The sequence below is a fragment of the Chanodichthys erythropterus genome, chromosome 22 (assembly GCF_024489055.1).
Source record: "Chanodichthys erythropterus isolate Z2021 chromosome 22, ASM2448905v1, whole genome shotgun sequence".
Taxonomy (NCBI): domain Eukaryota; kingdom Metazoa; phylum Chordata; class Actinopteri; order Cypriniformes; family Xenocyprididae; genus Chanodichthys; species Chanodichthys erythropterus.
The window spans coordinates 18338231-18361490 of record NC_090242.1 but is presented as its reverse complement, the minus strand read 5'-3'; the positions used below and the strand labels follow the sequence as shown (position 1 = coordinate 18361490).

At 36.5% G+C, this 23260-nt stretch overlaps 1 protein-coding gene across 1 annotated transcript in view; it reads left to right on the top strand.

Annotated features, from left to right (window-relative positions):
* unc5da (unc-5 netrin receptor Da) overlaps positions 1–23260 on the top strand; it is a 249931-nt gene that overhangs the window by 183718 nt on the left and 42953 nt on the right. The window contains exons 3-5 of the mRNA XM_067375867.1: positions 7445–7588; positions 8466–8569; positions 19579–19759. Coding sequence (XP_067231968.1) covers positions 7445–7588; positions 8466–8569; positions 19579–19759 — 429 coding nt within the window. The remainder of the gene's footprint in view (positions 1–7444; positions 7589–8465; positions 8570–19578; positions 19760–23260) is intronic.

The following is a 23260-nucleotide window of genomic DNA, read 5'->3' as shown; positions in this document are numbered from 1 at the left end:
AGCCACAAGCCAGATCTCGGCAATGACACACAAACTGCTCTTTCTCCAAACGCTGGAACAGGAAAAGAAAGGAAAGGGTGGATGAGGACCATGGGCGAGCAAAGACCGACAAAGCTGCCACTGACTCTCTCAGAGGCTCCAACTCTGAATCTGGCGTGAAAAGTACAGCAGGGATGAAGACGAGAGCCTGCTTGGAAAGCAAGGAATACGTGAATGCGCTGGGACCAAGAATTAGAGGATGAAGAAAAGGGGAAAAAAGGGAAGAAGCGGAAATTTTTTCTCTCTCTCTCTCGGATGGAAAAAGATTAAGTGTTTTCAAGGTCAAACGCAGTACAATAGTACTGTAATTTTGGCATATGAGTCATTATTTTAAATCGGTCTTTTTAATGTTTGAACTGAATAGATTTGCAAAGCATTTGTAAAGCACTTGACTGAGAAAGACATTTGATTGTAATTCGGTAACTGGAATGAGGTGACATGAAAATAAGTAGAGTGTGTGTATATATACACTTATTTAGGAAAATTATTTATCACTAGTTTTGAAATGAAAATGAAAGTTTTACATTTTGTTTTTTACACTAGTTTACATATGAATTAATAGTGTGCTGTATTTGGTGCATTTAACTAAATTGTATTTAACTTGGTAAGCCAAATAAAAAATAAAAAAAAAATCTCTTACCATCATCATTTCCAGGAAACTTTGAACATTGACACAGAACTGGAGCATTGACATTGCATAAGCCTGACTGCTTGTCAAACATAATGTTTTTAATATTGCATGAACAAATCAAATAAGACGTTCCCAGCGATGCATGTAATCAAAAGAAGCAGAATTCCACTTAGAACCAGCACAGGATGCGAAAGAGCTCCGTTCCTGATGGATGCTCAGACATTTCAGCAGTTCATAGTTGGCACAGAGCTTGGCGCAATTTCAGAAATACAAAATGTCAGTGTGTTTACATGTACAATACAAATAAATAAATAAATAAAATAACCAAATCTCTCTGAAGAAGCCAAGTGTGTATTAGAGCCACTCTAGAGAGGAATACAACAGGGTTTTGGAGGCACTATAGATGTGTATCTGGGCTTCGTAGTTAATCCATGGCCTCAAGGTCTTTGGCAGCCATGACAGGATGACACATTTGGTTGGTTTGTTGGAGATTTTCTTCTTTTTACTCTAATGGATGCATCTGAAACAATGGGTTTGCTATCACATATGCCAGGGCCTATGTGCTGCCTGTAAGGCCACACACAACACTGGCATCAACTCCAGCATTCTCTCCATATGCCACACATTCATAATCGTTAGTCATGCTTTACTGTTTTCTACTTTCCTTTGTCTGTATACACACACTCTGTCTTTGTCCAGGGCCTGAAATGATGATTTATATGGTTTATTTAAAGTCAACGGTGCCTCCAGTGAAACAGTTTCCTCGGTGGCAGCACTTTGTCCGAGCAGTCACACTCAAGCTTCTTGTCATTTAGTTCCAAACTTGGCTTGGGCATCTCGATTCCTCAGAGTATCTGTGGACGAACGCTGGAAGGTTCCAGTTTCTTGGCTGCATCCCCGGGGGCGGAATTGGATGCGACAGAATCTGTATCTGAGGCGGTGTGTACATATCTTCTTGCCAATAGCAATGAATTGAGAAAATGTTTCAGCCAGAAATATTTCTTACAGGCTATGAATCTGTATTTTGCTTGTGTGTGTGTGTGTGTGTGTGTGTGTGTGTGTGTGTGTGTGTGTGTGTGTGTGTGTGTGTATATATATATATAATATATAATATGTACACACACAACCTTATTTATTCTTTCAAACTTTATCTTCTTTCAAAATTACCTTTTTTCCCCCTTTTTTTAAACCTTGAGACAGAACCGAGCTCCATACTATGTAGTGTGTGTGTTTGTGTGTGTGTGTGTGCGTGTATATATATATATAATTAATCATGCACCCTTAATTGCGATCAATCTCACACTTTGAGAAATTAAGCATATACCATTTATCTTGTTTAACATGTCCATTTTGCCATCATTGCCTATATCCAGCAAAGTAAACCATCAAATTGAAGTGTGATTATCACAAATCACAGCTTTTTTCAAGGTAAATTTAGATGTCTTTCCAAAAAAAGGACACCAAATAACCAAATATATGATTCCATATAATTCATACATTTATGAACACCAAAGCACCCATTATTTATATATATATATATATATATATATATATATATATATATATATATATATATATATATATATATATATATATATATATATATATATATATATATATATATATATATATATATATTAGTTCACTTTTAAATAAACTTTTCCTGATAATTTACTCGCCCCCATGTCATCCAAGATGTCCATGTCTTTCTTTCTTCAGTCGAAAAGAAATTAAAGTTTTTGATGAAAACATTCCAGGATTTTTCTCCTTATAGTAGACTTCAATGGGCACCAAACAGTTGAAGGTCATTATTAGTTTCACTGCAGCTTCAAATTGTTCTACATGATCCCAGATGAGAAATAAGGGTATTATCTAGTGAAACCATCACTCATTTTCTAACAAAAATTGACAATTATATAAGTTTTAACCAGAAATGCTCATCTTGAACCTGCTCTCTTCTTCTTCTCCTCTATTAGAATTCCAGCAGTGTAGACGCTGCTAAGCATATTACTGCCCACCACAGGCCAAAGTTTGAACTAATTTTTAGTTTAATAGTATATAACAATTAGTTCAAACTTTGGCCTGTGGAGGGCAGTAATACACTTAGCAGTGTCTACACTGCTGGAATTCTAATAGAGGTGAAGAAGAAGAGAGCTAGTTCAAGATGAGCATTTCTGGTTAAAACTTATATAATTTTAAATTTTTTTCAGAAAATGAGCAATGGTTTCACTAGATAAGACCCTTATTTCTCATCTGGGATCGTGTTGAACAATTTGAAGCTGCAGTAAAACTAATTATGACCTTCAACTGTTTGGTGCCCATTGAAGTCCACTTTATGGAGAAAAATCCTGGAATGTTTTCATCAAAAACTTTAATTTATTTTCGACTGAAGAAAGAAAGACATGGACATCTTGGATGACATGGGGGTGAATAAATTATCAGGAAAAGTTTATTTAAAAGTGAACTAATCCTTTAATGTACGACTCCTGTACGTCACCGCAATCGTCTTAGGTTTGATTGCAGTCCTCATTCATCAAAACTCTCATAGCAAGAATCTGGTTTTCTTTATCCAGCCGTGAAACATAGTTTCATATCATCTGGCCATATAGCAATGGGATGTTTTGACATTCCGTTCAGACAGGAAGAGTGTGATGCGGGAGGGCTCACGCTCTTCAGATACAATGACAGAATATGACAGAAAGTTTGTGTTTTCAAGCGAAACAGACTCTGGAATGAATAAGTCCCTCTATCTCTGATATATGGACTTTTAAGACCATCTAACTGCATGATGTAAATTACTTTATGACCCAATTTCACGTGCTTCCATATTTATTTATTTTTTTTGCGTTAAATGCGTTAAATTATTTTAATTAATCGTATGCATTAACGTGTTAATGTTGACAGCCCTAATATATATATATATAATATAATATAAGGGCTACACAATTTATCGCACATGAGTTGGCAAAGGCTGCAGTTATTTTATGCGCAGCTTGTCAGAGCTGTACGGCTCTGTGATCATTAGTAAATGCTTCTCCATCTGAAAGCCAGAGGGTGCTCATACGCAGAAACGCTAAATATGCCCTGCTGCAGAAGAAGATAACACAAGTCATATCACTGTAGCTGAATGAACAGAAGATTGAAATGCTTTGATTGATTAAACATGACTAATAAACACACGACTGCCTTATTCTGTGTAAGAATTCACATCATCTCACATAATGATGCTCAATTATGAAGTGAGATGGGAGAAAAAACATGTTATTAAAAGTTGTCTTTTGCTGGACAAGATGTTAATAAATGCTTCTCATGTCTGGAAAGTTGTTTGACGTGTGTTGCTTTTTCAAATGTACATTGCAAGTGTCTCAAAGTCGCAGTGCTTTCAGATGGATTAGCATCTGGAGCAATATTGACTAGCTGCCCATAAAAAAAATAATCGCAGCCTTTGCGATTTCATATTCGCACTATTATATATTCGCATATTCGCAAGAATTTCATTTAACCGATAATCACGTTTAAGTTCAATGTTATTTTTCGTATCGTGCGATAAATCGTGTGGCCCTAAATTTATATATATTTATATATAAGGGCTGTCAAGTGATTATCGTGATTAATTGCATCCAAAATAAAAGTTTGTGTTTACAAAATAATTTGAGATTAATTGCATCCAAAATAAAAGTTTGTGTTTACAAAATAATTTGAGATTAATTGCATCCAAAATTTTATATATATATAATTTTCTTGCATGTTTACGAAAGTCTTTATTTAAGGCATTACCTCTCGTATATCAACACAGTCAGTTTGGTGTCTTACTGTAATGCAAGTGACAGATCAAACAATTTGCCTGCATAAAAAGATCAGAAGAGAACTGTGCGTGTTTGTAAACACAAACACTTCTGTCATTATTTGACTGTCACTTAAGTATTAAATCAAAGTCTTTGATTTAATTCGCTCAGATCTCTACAGATAAAAACTCAGATTCAGATTATTCTTGCAATTTAAATCAGCATTTCCTGTTAAAGTAATTAATTTTCATTGTCACTTTTTTTCTTTTTTTTTTTTTACTTGTGCCTGATTTGTTTTGAATATGTTTTTATATCTTGTATTATATCTGTTGATCATTTATTTGGTCAAAAATACAGTAAAAACTTTAATATTGTGGAATGTTATCACAATTTAAAATACATGTAATTTATTTCTGAAATGGCAAAGCTGAATTTTCAGCAGTTATTACTTTTTATTATCTTATTAGATCTTATTATTGTTATCAATGTTGAAAACCTTTGTGCTCCTTAATAGTTTTGTGGAAACCTTGATACATTTTTTTTTTTGGACTCCTTAATGAATGTTTAAAGAAATTTATTTGAAATAATTTGTAACATGTTGTTACTGTTACTTTTGATCAGTTTAATGCATCATTTGATGTCTTTCAATTCAAACCCATTTAATACAATTATACAAATGAACATTTCCTGAAAAGACATAATGCATCCTTTCTTAATAAAACTATTCACATGACATGTACAGTACAGCTCAAATGACTGACTCAGAACAACCCGGGAGCAGAACTGAGAGACCATGAGCAAAGATGGCTGAGCATTGCCAAGCTACATTCCATTGAGATAAATGTGCTGACGGACATCATTCTCCTGGGGTTATAGACCTTTTTGAGGTCTATTATTTAGAGGTCTCATTACCTTCAGTATTTACAGCCTGCATAACCCAGAATGCAGCTGTACAAGTGTTTTCATTTTGTATTATCCACAGGAGCCTTCACTAGGCATTACGCTCTATGTTTTCGGCAACGTTACATTATCCTGTGAATATAAAGCTCTCTATCGCAACAGTCAGCAGGGGAATTGTATTGGGTGTGTTGGGCAAGTATCTGGAGCTGGTGTGCTTCACTGAGGGTGTCTGCCGCCGCCGCCGATGCTACTGCAGTCTTTTTTCCTCCTTTTGGCACAGGAAGCTCAGTTTCTGTTCTGTCAGTTCTGTTCTGTTCCCCACAGGCCTATTTGAAAGATAATCATTCAGATTTAAAGGATTATAGATGCTTAGAGTCCTGACCTGACTCAGTCTCCCTTTATTTAGCAATACCCTTTTCGTTTCAAATCCTCTCTGTCTCTCTCTCCCTCATATCTCAGAGCCAAGCGCGGTTCTGGGACTGAGCAATTTCGAATTGATTTTCCATTGCTTACCTTAATATCATTAAAGATGAGTCTCATTTTCTCTCAGCAGAGCAAATACACCCACAGAGACCCACACAGAGGCTCGCATTAACGCCGCCGTCTGCGACAGAGTTTCATAGTCGTAATTCTCCCTCTGCTCACCCTTAATATAATTGTGTCTCTAATTCACAGTACGGTTTCATTTAAAAATGTTTTCACTTTTGTAACCATTAACTCGTTCTCACATTTCTGGTCTCTTTTTTGCGGTCTGTGTCTTGACTCGACGCTCGTCGTTAGGGGAAACATTGCACTGGCTCATATATTTTGGTTGCATTTTGCAAAGATTTCTGGGCTTTGGCTGTGAGAAGAGAGTAATCCACCACCTCAAACGCCGCCTGCATAATTTAATATTTGGTCGGCACGACAACAGTACTAAAATTAGGCTTACGACAGGAAGAATACATTATAGAGCAGTTTGGGAAAAAAGCAGCAAGGTTCTAGAGGAGCCTGGGGAATGCTTTTAAAAACTCCCTCAAATTCTCTATAGGAAGATGTGCATTATTCTTTAATAATGCCCATAATCCTGCTTTCTGACTCATATCACCTAAGGTCTTTTATCTATTCCTACCTGGTCTTGGTTCTTACAAGAACCACAAGGGCTTGGGACATTCATTAAGGTTTTGTGATAAATAACCTACAGAATTCTACTCAAACGAAGCCTATTTGGTCTTACGCAATATTGGAATTGGAAGAAAATGAGTGTTAAAGGATTACAGTAAATGTGCAGTAAAAGCAGGGCTGTTTATTTGGAGCACCAACCCTCTATGGGAATATGGCTTAACTGGCTTTTAATTTTAGTGTCTTCTATTTGTTTAACTCAGTTTAAAGCTACTTTGAAACTTTCGTGGTAATCTTGTCATAGCTTAAAGTTCTATTACAATTACATTTAAGAGGTCATGTGTTTTTTTTTTTTGTTTTTTTTTTTAAATATCTTACCATCTGATGATATAATTTATTTATTTAAATCAGAGCAGTATATACTGTATATGTGACCAAAAAACATTCAAAAAAGTTCACCCAAAAATGTAAATTCTTCTCATCATTTACTCACCCTCAAGCTGTTCCTAACCTGTATGATTTTTCTTCTTCTTAATCTATATATATATTAGTATTCAGTGGGGCCTGTTTGATTACCAACATTCTACATCAAATTCTATCACCGAGTCAAAAATGGGATGGACAACAGTGTTTAACTATATATTTAGTTACACAAAAAGATGTAAAATGCCTTACTGGGACTTACAGAGCCTTGAATCAGTGAATCGTACGAGAGAGAAGCGTTTAGGAGAACTTTTTTGATCATTCAGTTCTCCATGCAAATAGTGTTATATAAAACATTTTAAGAGGTTACACTGCTGCTTTTCTGGGAAAAGTAGCTCATTACTGGAAATGCTGTATTGTTTTGGAAACAGCAGAGTTACTGCAAAATGTGGTTAAATTCGTAGCAACACTACCTTCAGTTAGTACTGATTTACATAGCTTACACACAAAATTTGGATCAAGTATATTTGTCATTCTCAGTCCTTTCCTTTTCCTTTCCATGCAGGGCTGAAGATCCGTGAAGTGATGATAAATGTGTCCAGACAGCAGGTGGAGGACTTTCATGGACCAGAGGACTATTGGTGTCTGTGTGTGGCCTGGAGTCACCTGGGCACCTCCAAGAGTCGCAAAGCCACTGTCCGCATTGCATGTCAGTCTAATCATTTTTTTTTTTTTTAAACTTTCCACTTTGAATTCTCGCATTTTTCTATACCCTCGTTTCCACCGAAATTACCCATAACAATTTGTCTCAGGAATTTTTTTCTAAAATCCCTAGTTCCTGGGAAAGTTCCTGCAGTGGAAACGAGACTTGTGATATTTATATGAAATAGTTAGTTTTTTACAGCACCAAACGAAATTGAACTACCAGTGAAATAGATAAAAATTTGGAACCAAAAATTATCCAGACACTTTGAACTGACCATGTTTTGCGTAAGTGTTATCAGATTTAATTCAGATTTGATTTTTTTTTTTCTGACAAAGTTAAACTCTGAGACCTTGTCATATTTTATTACCATTTTAAACTAATGAAATGTTCAAGGTGTCTGAATAAATTTTGGTTTGATTATTTATATATATATATATATATATATATATATATATATATATATATATATATATATATATACAATTTGTATAATGACATGGATATGACAATGAGAGGGTGACTTAAGAGGACATTACCCCATGTCCCCATTTTTCAAAAGACTTGTAAATCATACAGAATGAGTTTTTTGGAGAAAGTAAAAATGTGCACAGTTTACTGTGATGGTTAGGTTTAGGTGTAGGGTTGGTGTAGGGCGATACCGTTTGAACAGTATAAAAACCATTACGCCTATGGAATGTCCCCACAATTCACATAAACAAACCTGTGAAAAAAAATAACATGAATATTTTCAACCTTTATTGGTTGACTGAATACAAATGGGCGGGGCCTATGGTTCAATGATGTAAAACTATTCATCGATATCATGCAAATATGATTTTTTTTTTTCATGCCACAATGTCCTTTATGTTTCCATATATAGACCTGAGAAAGAATTTCGAACAGGAGCCACAGGGGTTGGAGGTGCCGATCAATGGCATGATCGTTCTACACTGCCGCCCACCTGAGGGAGTGCCTGCAGCTGAGGTGAGTGGGTCACAGCGCCCCCTACCTGTCTGGATGCGTAATGTTAAAAAAGACAAATCAAACAATGTTGAGAATTCAGTGCTCTGTTTGTGTTTTCATGCCTTATAGGCATTTGATTAGTATGCTTTCTCATGTATTAGGGATGAGTGGAGTTGTATTTATGAGAGAGTACGGATGTGTGCATTATCATTATCGTAGTCAGGATTCTGGATATTCAAAAGTGAATTTGCATGCTCAGCACAGGCACTACAATGCATTTGCATGTGTTTGTTGATCTTTCAGTGTTTTTTTTTTCTTTTTGTTTTTTTTTTCCTTTTTCTTCCCCCAAACGCATTCTCATTGCATTAACTTTAAGAACTTTTTCCTTTCATTCTGTTTTTTTCTTCTTCTTCTATATGTCTTGAATAATGTGTGCTTTTCAGAGCACAAACTGCCCCCATGCTGTTCAGTTCCAGTAAGAGATAAAAGATTTACCTGAAATGGACAATTTGTGTTACTGTAGGCCCCTCGTCTTTCGCTTTCTGGGTCACTCACGAGGCTTTTTCTTTTATGCATGAATGCCAGTATGGAGAAGAACACAGAGTTTGAATAATCTACCTACACTGCATTCCAAATTATTATGCAAGTGACATATCAGTAAGATTTCAGTACAATAAACATTCAGATTTTAGTTTTTCTAAGAAAATGTTTGTTTGTTTATTTATCCATGTCTGTTTAGATAACTGGTATCAATCTCAGACAAAATAATTTGCCAGGTCTATGGAAACCCTACTTGGAGGTTGTTCCACATTATTAAGCAAGTCACAGTTCTCATGCAATATGGGGAAGAAGAAAGATCTTTCTGAAAATGAAAAGCATGAAATGGTGCAATGTTGTGCAAAAGGCATGAAAACAACTAATATTGTGTGAAACTGAATGGAGATTATTGAATTATCATAAGATTTGTGAGTGATTTAGAGCACAGCAGAACTCAGTCAGATAAAGGCTTATTGATGAAAGTTCCTGTAAAAAAAAATTAATTGTATTAAAAGGGCAGCTATAAAAAAAGCCAGTGTTGAGCAGCAAACAGGTATTTGAAGCTACTGGTGTCTCTGGGGTCTTGAGAAGCTCTCCATGCAGGCTGGCAGTTGTGCGTAAAGATGCATTTCAGTCACTCCAAACCAAAGCTCACAAAGAGAAACATTTACAGTGGGTTTAGAAATACATGAAGACTCATTTTTAAAGAGTTTTATTCATTGACTAATGCTGTACTACAATGGATGGTCTAAATGTATTTCTGGATGGTTGGTGAATGGCCACCACATTCCAACAAGACTGCAACATCAGCAAGGAGCTGGTGGGTGATGATTTGGGCTGGAATATTGGGAAGTGAGATGGAAGGTATTAAACTGACTTTTGCAAGATATGTGGAGTTCATAATTGGCCATTTTCTGTTATGATATAAAAAGGAGGATAGTGCCTTCTGAAATACAATGCACTATTGTACAATGCACTATGTACTATCCAGTGCTACAAAAAAAATCACCACAGCAATAAAACTGTTTGAAAATGTATTTCTACACCCACTGTAAATGTTTCTCTTTGTGAGGTTTGGTTAGTGGTGTCTGAAATGTATCTTTACTCACAACTGCCAGCCTGCATGGAGAGCTTCTTGAAACTCCAGAGACACCAGCAGCTTCAAATACCTGTTTGCTGCTCAACACTGGCTTTTAATACAATTAATTTTTTTTGACAGGAACTTTCCTCAATAAGCCTTTATCTGACTGAGTTCTGCTGTGCTCTAAATCACTCACAAATCTTATGATAATTTGATAATCTCCATTCAGTTTCACACAATATTAGTTGTTTTCATGCCTTTTGCAAAACATTGCACCATTTCATGCTTTTCATGTTCAGAAAGATCTTTCTTCCTCCCCATATTGCATGAGAACTGTTACTTGCTTAATAATGTGGAACAACCTATAAGTAGGGTTTCTATAGATCTGGCAATTTATTTTGTCTGAGATTGATACCAGTTATCTAAAAAGACATGGATATCTATCTATCTATCTATCTATCTATCTATCTATCTATCTATCTATCTATCTATCTATCTATCTATCTATCTATCTATCTATCTATCTATCTATCTATCTATCTATCTATCTGTCTGTCTGTCCGTCCGTCCGTCCGTCCGTCCGTCCGTCCGTCCGTCCGATTTACTTCCTCAATTCAAATTCAGTAATTCAGTTAGAATTAAAAAGGCATTTTCAGTTTCATTCTCAATACTGCACATCCCTGGTGTGAACAGTAATCTCTGTTCTTGTCATAATTTTGGAATCTGCATTCTAGTTTGCAGAAGAAAGTAATACAGAATTCTGTGAGCCTCAAAAAAATGTTCTGAGAAACTACTCTCAGGTTCATTTCAGTGACTCCAAGTGTATAATATCGAACCTCCTAAAGAGTTTTGTGACAAGCTTAGGAGGATATCCATGTGCTTAGAAGAAATCAAACTGGCAATTGCTTCTCATAAATCCAGTGTCATATTATTATCATCCCCCACATTCTTGTGAGATGTTAAGTGATACCGCTGCGTTTGCGTCTCTGAGGCGGCTGACAGATTCCTTGTTTTTGTTTTTTTGTTTTTTGTTTTATGGTGCTCTGTATTCTTTGTGGTAGTTTCAGCAGAAGCAATACTTAAACTAGGCCACCATGAGTGCATTTCAACATCAGCTTTAAAAAAAAAAGCAAAAAAAAAAAAGAAAAGCAAAAACACATCAACTCATGCCATCTGTCTTGTTGGAAACCTGTCCAAAATGGCTGCTGTCTGTGATCTGGAGGGAAGCAGCCGTGCACCATCACTACAGCTAATCAATAGTTACTAGAGCCAACATGGCGCTGCTGCTGAAAAGGATAGTCAGGCTTAGGCAATGTTTGAGACGGAGCCAAGATCCGGGTCCAGAGGTCTCTATGGCAGAAGGGTTTGTCGCTGGAGATTACAGGTTGGCAGCCAAACGCTCCCGTTGTAATCATTGCTGCTCAAAGTCTAAAGGTCAAGCCGAAGAACTCTACCACTGGTAGACACATGAGCCAAGATGGCTCCCCTGTTGGCTGGCTGATACCATCTTTGGACGGGACACAAGTCTGGCTGAGACTGGAAATTGATCAAGGGCTCGGAGAGCGTTGGCAGGTCGTGGCTGACATGCCACCTCTGCGCTTCTCACGGGTTAATTATATTGCTCTTGATTCTGGCAGTAAAATGTGAAAACTTGATTAAATCGCTTGTATTTGATTTTTTTTTTTCTCTTTTTTCTAAAGACATTTGCGAAAGGTCACAGGCTCGTAACAATTTTGTCATTGTTTATTCTGGCATATGTCATCCTTGTCCTTTGTTTGTTTCCCGCTTGAATGGAAACCTGTTTAGAAATTATCATTTCCCTAGAGCTATAAGATCATCCCTGTTGAATAATGAACGTAACATAATTAAAACAATTACACCAACAAGGAAATGAAAGTGCGATATTAACTGTCAAAGTAAAGTTCATACAGATTACTCACAGCTAAGATGGGAGAAAAAAGGCTCTCAATAACTTTGAGACCAGACCGATCATTAAGCTCATATTAACTTCACAATCCTCATCCAGCGATGCAATTAATCATTCAGTCTGATGAAGCAAAGTCATTTAAAGTGCTTAAAATGTAATTATTCAGCAATAAACGCGGCACGGCCTGCGCTGTCAGGAGCAGGATGAGGAAGAAGGACACGTCTGGCCCGCGCATCCGAAATGGCGTGGTTGGATTTGGAAAGTTCATTTCTGTAATGTGATTCAGTGAAAGTCACCGTAGTGTTCATAAGGGCCCGCAGACTTGATTGAAGCAAAGTGATGCAAAAGGACATTAATGAAACTGGAACTTAATTGAGTAGGATGGAACAAACCCGGACGAGACCTCCTTTTGTAATTGCCTTCTTGTCACTTTCACTTTCCGTCTAAATGAATGTAAATCTAGAGGGTGATTTTTTGCCCAGAATGACGATGTTATGAGGTGTTGTACCCGTTTCTGGGCTAATTGGATTGACCTGTAAGGAACGTGCCATATTCAGTGTTAAGAATGAGCCTGTTTTTTTCAATGTAGCTACCCAGAGTGTTTGTTCAAGTTGTTGTTCAACTGCTTTATGAAAATTCTTAATGCCGGCACTTATCACCAGTGCTCATTTTTAGACGTCAATATCACCATGTTCATTCATTTTAGTCCATTTTACTTGGACAAAAATGACATTATTTCAGCCAACAACTATAAACTTTTAATTGTTATATCCAAAATGTATTAATTTAAACATACATCAAACATGTAAATTATTGTAAATGAATTTATTGATGTTTTAGCTACTATTTAGAAGTCACTGTATTGTGAGTTCACCACGCTTTAGAAGAGTGCAATTCATTTTTTGTTTTTTACAGACTAAATTCTTGCATTACAGCTCTTGCTGCAAACACGCCAATCTGATTGCACAATAACTTAGTTCAAGTTTATCCATGTGCATTCACATTATTGTCTGTGTAAAAGTTGTTATATTATGTTTTTGTTGTGGATGTTGCTTATTAATCTCATATATGGGTATTTATGGGTTTTAAAACATGGATTTTTTTTTTTTTGTTGTTGTTGAGACCCTTTCACCATGCCTTCTTCATTTATTTGATACTTTTCATGTGTGTAGATTTTGTTGTACACTTTAACCCAAAACCCTAAAATAGTTAAACAACCCCCCCACCCCCTCACAATTTGTCACCTGAAACACAAACGAAGATAAAATATCTTATTCTCATAAATAATGACTGAATTTTATTTTTGGGGTCTCTTTAAAATCCGAAAATCCATAATAAGAATATGAATTATTGCATGTTTAAAATTATGATCCTCTAAACAAGGAGTAAAATTATTATTATTATTATTATTATTGTTTTTAGCTTGGTTACCTACTGTAGTATACATCAGTGTAAGTGTATAAGGCAAAACACATATTATTTGTGTGCATTTAGGATAGATAAAATATTATTAGCCCTAGCAAGACAAAGGTGTTGACAGTTTATATAATTTATATATAAACTGCCAACATTATTAGAGATGTGCTGAGAGTGACATGTTCATAGGTGTGGGAGTGACATGTTCATCATTCATAAGAATGTTCACCATTAAAAAAAAATCTGTAATGCTTGCATGTCACTGTTAGCCATTGTTAGACAAATTAAATTAAACCGCTAACATAGCGTTTCAGTTGAACACACTTCAGCTCAAGCAGATTTGTTTTCTGTTTCATTTGAGCTACTTTGAAGTTCTCAAACTGTTAACGTCCATCTTTAGAATGAGGTCTCAGATAATATTTTTCAGATTCCCTGACAATCCCAATGCCCTATGGACTCTCAAAGCTTCCGTGTCCTTGGAAACTCCCGCAAGTGTATAACCAATGTAATGGTGGTCTTTTCCTCCAAAGGATGCTTAGAAAGAGGTTCAGTTAGCGTGACATCAGAGGTTATCTGGGTTGTCCTTTGAGGGTCTTAGTTGTGGGTGTGACTGTAGCCGTCCATGTTCACAGGGCTTTAATTGGAACAAATGTGCTAATTAACCAAATTCATTTCCCTGTTTCCTGGCCGGAGGCTTATCACTCCCATTTAGATCTGTCCCTCAATGTTCATCTGCTCTCTCATCTCTCCATCTCCAACCCAACGCTTCCCCCAGAGACCCAAAGCAGACCCAGAAACAGCCTGCGATTTGAATACAAAACACATACACTCGTACAGAATGAGAGGGAATTTCCCCCCAACAAAGGATATGGAGGCATTGATAGAGGAAGAGCTTTAGATTAGGTCTCAGATAGGGAAATAATTAGAAAGAAAATGAAAGAGTTTAGATAACAAGTACAGATAATCATGAGAAGGGGGTTTGGAAGGAAAATACAGGCACTTTGTGGTGCATTTGATCTGATAGTCTGTGAAGGAGTTTCATGGAAGACAGTTATGCAAATTAATATTAATACTCAATAAACCAATAAATGATTGTAGTAGGATTTCTCATATTTTATTTTGCTGAAAATATTGCTCCAGTACATGGATGATCTCTCTGATATCTTATAATAGTCTTGATAATTAACGCCACAGTAATCCTACCATTCAATAACTCTGTTTTCTACAGACTATGAACAATAAAACACATTTATTAATGAATGACCTCACCTAGATTTATAAATGGCCTTGATGTCTTTCAGTTTCTCGTTTGTTTTGAAGTTCTTCCAAAACCTCATATTTTAGCTTAATTAGAAAGTCACACTTTTCACCTGTTACATTTCAACCACAAGCAATTTTCTTCCAACATTTTTTTAACTGCCTATTTTGAGCCATAATTATATATGCACCGATTCAGTGTGCGGCCCCTTTAAATCTCGCGCTCCCCCGCCCCCGAGCTCTCGACTGCCTTAACCAGCATAAACAATGTTCACACAGCTAATATAACCCTCAAAATGGATCTTTACAAAGTGTTTGTCATTCATGCAGCATGCATGCATCGATTCCTGTGAGTATAGTATTTATTTGGATGTTTACATTTGATTCTGAATGGCTGTGCTCTGTGGTTAACGGCTAATGCTACACTGTTGGAGAGATTTATAAAGAATGAAGATGTGTTTATGAATTATACAGACTGCAAGTGTTTAATAATGAAAATAGCGACGGCTCTTGTCTCTGTGAATACAGTAAGAAACGATGGTAACTTTAACCACATTTAACAGTACATTAGCAACATGCCTACGAAACATTTAGAAAGACAATTTAAAAATATCATGATATCATGGATCATGTCAGTTATTATAGCTCCATCTGCCATTTTTCACTATTGTCCTTGCTTGCTTACCTAGTCTGATGATTCAGCTGTGCACAGATCCAGACGTCCTGCCCTTGTGTAATGCCTTGAACATGGGCTGGTATGCAAATATTGGGGTCGTACATATTAATGATCCCGACTGTTACGCAACAGTCGGTGTTATGTTGAGACTTGCCTGTTTTTCGGAGGTCTTTTAAACAAATGAGATTTACATAAGAAGGAGGAAATAATGGTGTTTGAGACTCACTGTATGTCATTTCCATGTACTGAACTCTTGTTATTCATCTATGCCGAGGTAAATTCAATTTTTCATTCGATGGCACCTTTAAAGGAGTATGAAAACCCTCACTGTAAAAAAATAATTATTTTCATGATTTATCACAACATTTTTTCTTTTGTCAAATCAAATTAGATAAAATAATGTGGTTCAGATAACATAATATTTTGAGTTTCTGTTGATTAAAACCAATCACCTTCATTGTATTAACTCAAAATGAAATTTCAATGAACTCAAAATTTTAAGGCAACCAGGTAACTTACTTTTTTAAGTTAAACCAACAATTCTTTGTTACAGTGCTTAATGAACAGCAGTATTTATTTGTAAACTTTGTTTTTTATTAGTTTTTGCTTTGCTTTTGATCAAATAAATGCAGCCTTAGTGAGCATAAGGGAATTTATTAAAAGTAACTTTTAATTTTAAAAAAGTAACTTTTGAACAGTATATAAATTAAATAATTAAAACAACAGTTTATTTGATCCATTTAGATGTTGAATATCGAATAAAAAAAATAAAATAAAAATAGTTCTTGCCAAAATCTGTATTTTATCTGGTCAGTAATGAAAAGTCAATTTATAATTTTACACAAAATGCGATATCCGCCATGTTATTCTGTCATGTTTCCTCCCTTTTTCTCCAAAATGCGACAAACGCGACTCTCCCTTCTCTGCAGAGTGCGATATATCCCCTCAACTAATCACAGTGCACCATTCCACACACTTTAAACAGTAATGACAGTGCTCTGAATATACCAGGCATCCTAGTTTTTCTCATCTTCTTTGTACTTTGTGATCAACAAAAACAGAAAAAATGAATAATTTTGATGCCGTTGATGAACATGTGGTGGTTTCTGCGGTGGGTAAGAAACGTAAGCCATTGAAATCTAATTATTTACATGAGGAGATTAAGAAGATGAGGCACTCAGGAGTGTTCCACAATAGCATCAAACTTCTGTCATGATCCCCAAAACTGAATCATGAACAGTTTTTAAAAGCCATTTGACCAAGAATGATTGATTCTCGAATCTGGCATTGGTAGTTTTGATTCTAAATATCTGACAGAAGAAGAAAAAAAACATAACATTGCTTTTTGAATGTTTGCAGTATAGCGACACCCCTGGGTAGTTGCAGTCAATTCCAATGTACTAGCCAAATGTGTTGTTTTTATTTTAACCGTGCGATGGCGCCAGATACTTTTTAATCGGTAATGACAAAAGGAGACATAAATAACATTAACAAGATGACCCGTTGAATTCATTTTGGGAGCAATGACTGATTGAATTTTTAGTCCAGTGCCCGTATTCAAGATTAGTATTGACCAAGTTCAGAGGCTGTCATATATGTGGATTAACTTACTTTGTTGTGTATTTTCAACAGTTTCAATATAAAAAATAACTTTTATATTGATTGAATGGATTAATTGCATTTTGGAAAAAAATGTATCATGGATTTATTTCATTTTGGGGAAAAAATAATCAGTTTTTATAATAAATGTTTGAAAATCAAAATCTGGATTTGAATTTTTTATGTTATTATAACCTAAAGATGCTATGTGAAAGTTTGAAACAGAAAATAGTGGTTTTCATCTTGCCACTTAATTGGTAAAGAAAACACATTTTTACTCAAATTAATCAAAATGGATTTATATCATTTTGGAACCAAAATCTTCATTTGACCATTCAGACGCAAGGAGAACGGATCACATGCTGTCTGAGAGAACTGAGAAGGAAAGACAGAGAGCGGGTGTGAGAGAGCCTCTTCTGGTGCGATTCCGCCTATCCAGCCTTCACTAATGGCAAGTTAATCAATAACGAATTGTGATTGGATGGTCATGTTGTTCTACGACGATTTGATTGGGCTGTTCTGACAGAACACTTCTATGATTACCCAGACGTAAAGAAATTTTAAGGAAAGATGAAATACGGGACAAAACATGATTTTTCCTTGACAAGTTAAGAAACTAAAAATGGAGCTGAAATACGGATCTGTCCCGGGAAAAACGGGACATCTGGTCACCCTAATCCTGACGCAATTATCATTTTCACATCCTGCGCCTCGTTGTTTAAATAGCAAATGCATTTGCGCCCATTTGTGCACACATAGGCGTGCTGGTCAGAAAACGAGGTGTGTTGGCACGTTGCTATTTTGAGGCAAATGAAATAGACTGCGCCATTGACTTTAGACCAGGTTTCAGTTGGTCAATTGCACATGCCTCTAGGCATGAGTACACTCTGCTTATTACACACACAGGGACACGCAGCAGCACACAAACATGCCAAATATTAAAAATAAAAGGATTATTATGTAAAAGATTATTATTGTGTGGATAAAGATAAAAATTCATTTGGTGGAATCCGACTTTTTCCATAGATGGTCTGCTCATGTGCTTTAACCTCACTCGAGAAGCGTCCACTTGCAAATTCCACCATGTAAATAGCAAATCCTCCATGGTGTGAGCACAACTGGCTTTCAAAAGAAATGGGAGATGAGACTCTGAACACATCCACGCCCAAAACACATCCATTACTCAACCCTTTTTGGACCATGCACTGGGCGTGGCGTGCTGACCATTTTTCCTGTTGTTAAACTAGCAAAAGTGGATTCGGACATGCCCTAAGTGCACTTGTCGTGCGCTTTAGACCATGCGCTTAGATCATCAAAATAGGGCCCTTTGTCTTTGCCTTCCCTGATATACTTTAGTTGCTGATAGTTGCTGTTTGTTTAACTAGAGTGAATAAGCATTATGGAGTAAAAGAAGCAACATGACTGGATTAACTTTTGAGGTCCAAACACAGAAAGGAGGGAAGGGAAGGAGGGAGCAAAAAAAAAGAGGACAGATGCAGTCACCGCAGTTCTGGGAGCTCTGGACTGGAACGGAGAAAAGAGTGAAATTAAAAGCATATGATGAAAGAGTTCTCTCCGGCCATCACGAAGATGAGAAAGAGAGAGAAATCTCTCACACATGACAATCTGATGGCTGATATATTGATTTTCCTCCCTTCATTATTCTTCTAGGCCTTAGAGAGAGAGTCGAGCAATTTTACTCGCCCCATGTGCGTGTTTGCTGCTGTGTTGTTCCAGCGCAGAGGGCGAGAACTTCACACACAAACAGAGATTCCCAAGGGGCGTGCTGTGTTTTTAATCTGCAAACGCACAGTGACATAAATCAACCCGCGTCCCCGTGCCCTGACGACCGCCGCCCCTCTGGACCGACTTTAAACTGGTGGCTGTTGCCAAACGATTGCAATTTACACGACCAGCCATGCGAGGAGGGCGCGTCGTCATGCCATTGCTGCGTTTGTAAATCCTAATGAATCAGACAGATTCAAACATCAGAGCTGTATAAATAACACTAGGCTGGGCTTGACCTTGCAGTGACCTCAAACTGAAATCTTTGGATGAGCTGTGACCTGTGATCCAGTCAAAGTGACAGGTTTGAACGTGACTATGCAGTGCACCTGGGAGAATACACATCTATATCGCAGTACATGCTTTTTTATTGAGCTGCCAGTCTGTGATGGGTCACTCAGAGGTCATTGTGAAATGCTTGTTGTTGCATTGATACAGCTTGTGTCTTATTTGACAATGTTTCTTCACTTTAATTGGCTGAGCTGATGTGGGGGCGATGTTTGCTTCAAATAGGCTGTCAGGAACAGCCTCATGCTGGTTTGTGAAGTTTATGAAAAGGTTGCCAAAAAAAATGGTATCTCAACCTCTACAGCCTCTTCATGAAAATTGTAGATTGGTTCCAAGACAAGGGTATGCGTTTTGCTTGTGGTCTCACAGTTGCATTGCTTCTCTGCTAGTTGGATTGACAGTAAATTTTCATTAAAGTGTCTGGATTTACTCACAAAATCTGTCAAATTTGCCTCTTTTTGCAGGTTGAGTGGCTGAAGAATGAAGAGCCGGTGAGTTCTCTTGACGATGTCAATATTGACACTCGAGCTGACCACAACTTGATCATCAATGAAGCAAGGCTGTCCGACTCTGGAAATTACACCTGCCTGGCCAGCAACATTGTTGCTAGGAGACGTAGTGCAACGGCAACAGTCATTGTGTTTGGTATGGAGACAAACCCAACAATTTAGAATATCCTTTTGGTTATTAGTTAATACATTTTACCCTTTTTTTTTTTTCTTTTTTCTGTGACTTATTCTGCAGCTTACGTAGACACTGAATCATTCACAACATACTTGTTCAGAAGCACTGATTCATTCAGGAACAAAGCAAGTGTTTGTCTTTATGGATGAGTCACTGAATCATTCACAACTGATTCTTTCAGAAACACTCATAGTAAGGAAAAAAACAAGTGGGCGAGTCTCATTTTGAAGGCTTCGGAGCTTGCATTTGTCAGCCACATCCATCACTGAGGCTGTTTTGTTTCTGAAAAAGTAACTATTACATTTTAAAGTAAGAAAGAAATTATAATAATGTAAGTCTCACAAGTAATAATTCAATTTTATAATGGTTACTTTTCTGAAATGAGAAATCCTCAATGAGTTGTGCAGCCAACAAATGCAACCCCGTAGGGCGCAGCCTTCAAAATGAGAAAAACTAGTAACTATCTTTTGAAGGTTGTGTCTAGAAGGGATATAGCAATTGCTGGAAGAAATGCAAATACAGTAATTAAATTACTGATTATTAATTTTGCGCATACCCAGTGTCCGTAGCTGTATCCCTTCTAGTCTTTACACTTTATGAATGAGTCATCATTCACTGCCGATTCTTTCATAAACCCTGATTCATTCAGGAACAAAACACAAGACTGTCTTTATGGATGAGTCACTGAATCATTCACAACCGATTCTTTCAGAAACACACATAGTAAGGAAAAAACAAGTGGGCGAGTCTCATTTTGAAGGCTGCGGAGCTTGAATTTGTCAGCCGCATATGTCAGTGAGGCTGTTTCATTTCTGAAAAGTAACCATTACATTTCAAAGCAAGAAGGAAATTATAATAATATATAATAATGTCTAAGTCTAACAAGGAATAAGTAAATTTTATAATGGTTACTTTTCTGAAATGATACATCCTCATTGAGGTTTCGTAGCCTTCAAAATGAGACAAAGCTAGCAACTGTCTTTATGAAACGAGCCACCATTACTGACGATTGTTTTAGAAACCCTGTTTCATTTAGCAACAAAACAAAGTGACTGTCTATTTGAATGAGTAACTGAATCATTCACAGCTGGTTTGTTTTGAAACACTGATTCATTATGGAACAAAACAAATGACTAGTTGAGTCCAAAAATGCATAGTCTCTTTGAAGTTTAGGTATTTCTTTTGAAAAAGTAAATACTCTGACCCTTAAAAAAAGAATGGTCTATATAGTATAAATGTGTGTAGTATGAATATATTATATAAGTTTTTATTTTATAAGTTTTCGGTGTCATGTGACCTACTAGCATCAGTTGTGCTGCATCACTGCCATTCACAAATCCTCTCCCGTGGTTACATGGGATAGTAAAGTGCATCCATCAGATGCACAAGTCAGAATCTTGCCGAAAGTAATAGGTCGTCCATGCATTTTTTTTTTTGCCTACTTGTTTTACAAATACTGTGAATTCGGACATACTGCTTACTACCAGTATTGGGGAAAGTTACTTTTAAAAGTAATGCATTACAATATTGCGTCGCTCCCTAAAAAATTAACTATTTGCATTACTTTTTATGAAAAGTAATGCATTACAATTACTTTTTATCAGCTAAGCTGAGCTCGCTTGTTTTTTGTTTGTTTGATTTTTAATGACAACAAAAAAAAAGTTCTATTTTTGGCAAATGTTAAGGCCCTTTCACACCAAAAGTGAAATGAATAAGCCTCAGGCTGATAGAAATGCAAATATACGCCCATACAGTAGAGGGCGCAGCTCAAGCAAACCTTTCAGCTGTGCTGCCATTCTGGATTAAAGAATCTAAAGAAGAATCTAATCTAAAGTCATTTTTGCTTATTAGTATGGTTTAATTAGTTAATTGAAGGTCAGCAGCAAAGATATTAATTAATAAAGTGAGATTAAATACATAAAGTATGTTTGTGTAATTTAATAAAGTTAATTATTACAGGTTTGCTTACAATTCTGAGATTGCATTTCACTTTTTTTAATTCATCTTGAGGAATACTGAATGTTTTTTTTTTTTTTTTTTTTTAAGTGATATAAGTAAATGCATGTTAACATTTAGTCTAGAACTACAATAACCATCATGTGTTTCGCACACAAAACCTCTGCACTTTATTTCTCTCAACATTGGGCCAGGAGAGCTGTCAGTCAATAAATGTGAAAAAGTAACTTGCGTTACTTATTTGAAAAAGTAACGTAGATATTTTTCTGTAAATTGAAAAAGTAATGCGTTACTTTACTAGTTACTTGAAAAGTAATATGATTACATAACTCAAGTTACTTACCACTTCTACTGCTCACATACTGGTTTTTTTTTTACCCATTATATTCTGTATTAGGGAAGTATGCATATCCAGATGCAGCTACTTTTTTTATAAACGAGTCCCTTAAATCCCTTATTCATTCAGAAACAAAACATTGACTGTCTTTATGAATAAGTCATCGAATCATTCACTCAAATGATTCTTTTAAAAGCATTCACTCATAAAAGCAGTCACTTCTATTGTTCCTGAATGAATCAGCATTTTTGAAGGAGTAAATCATTCATTCACTCTTAAACAGTGACACTTGTCGCCACCTACTGGCGTAACAATGTAACATGCAGAAAGACAACTAATACACAGACTGACAATCTGTCTGAAATGTGCAAACACAAACAGTGAAAAATTCCAGTACACATGGAATACGAGAGCTATAAAAGGAATCTGCTAGATTTTAAGTTCAAGGAAAGTTTAATTTAAACATCTGGATCTCACAAGAGTTTGTGTTGATCACAATGTGTGAAAGTTTGACATGCTGCAGAAGGGCGCTGTCCATTTATTTTGTCACCTACACCGACCTTCAGTCTAACAGTTTACAAAAAAAACGATCACCTATAAATCACCATCCCGCCACAACCCGTGACACAGCGCCACCGTTTTTCAAATCCTCAATAATTCATCAAGCGAAACTTAATGTAGAAATACACCGTTTCATCATTTCGCCAGACCTGTGTCTGCGTGAAGCCATCACTTAGACGCCCAGTATGGGTTCGATTATCTATTTTTGTCAACACATATAATGAGTTAATGATTCTAACGCTCCCTGTGTGGCCAGCATTGCCACGGTTCAGGCTCCATTAGCCTAATTGACATGGTCTCCTAGTGTTTTATCCTCAATATTTTGATGGTAAGGTAATATGGCGCACTCTCTCTCCCTCTGCGTGCCTTCTGAGAGTCAGTCACAGATGAGGGCTGAAGCTGGCAGTTTTTAGAGGCTTGATTAAACACACTGAAAAGCTTTGACATGAGCTGTCAGAAGCAGGCAGCACTGATTGAGTGCTAGATGACTGATCCGCAATTAACGTGTAGCAGCTAGCATAGCATCTACAATTTTACATGACTCCCAGCAATCCCTAAGGCTTAGCAGACACAAGGGAATTACTTGTGTGATTTAAGGGAATGCATTG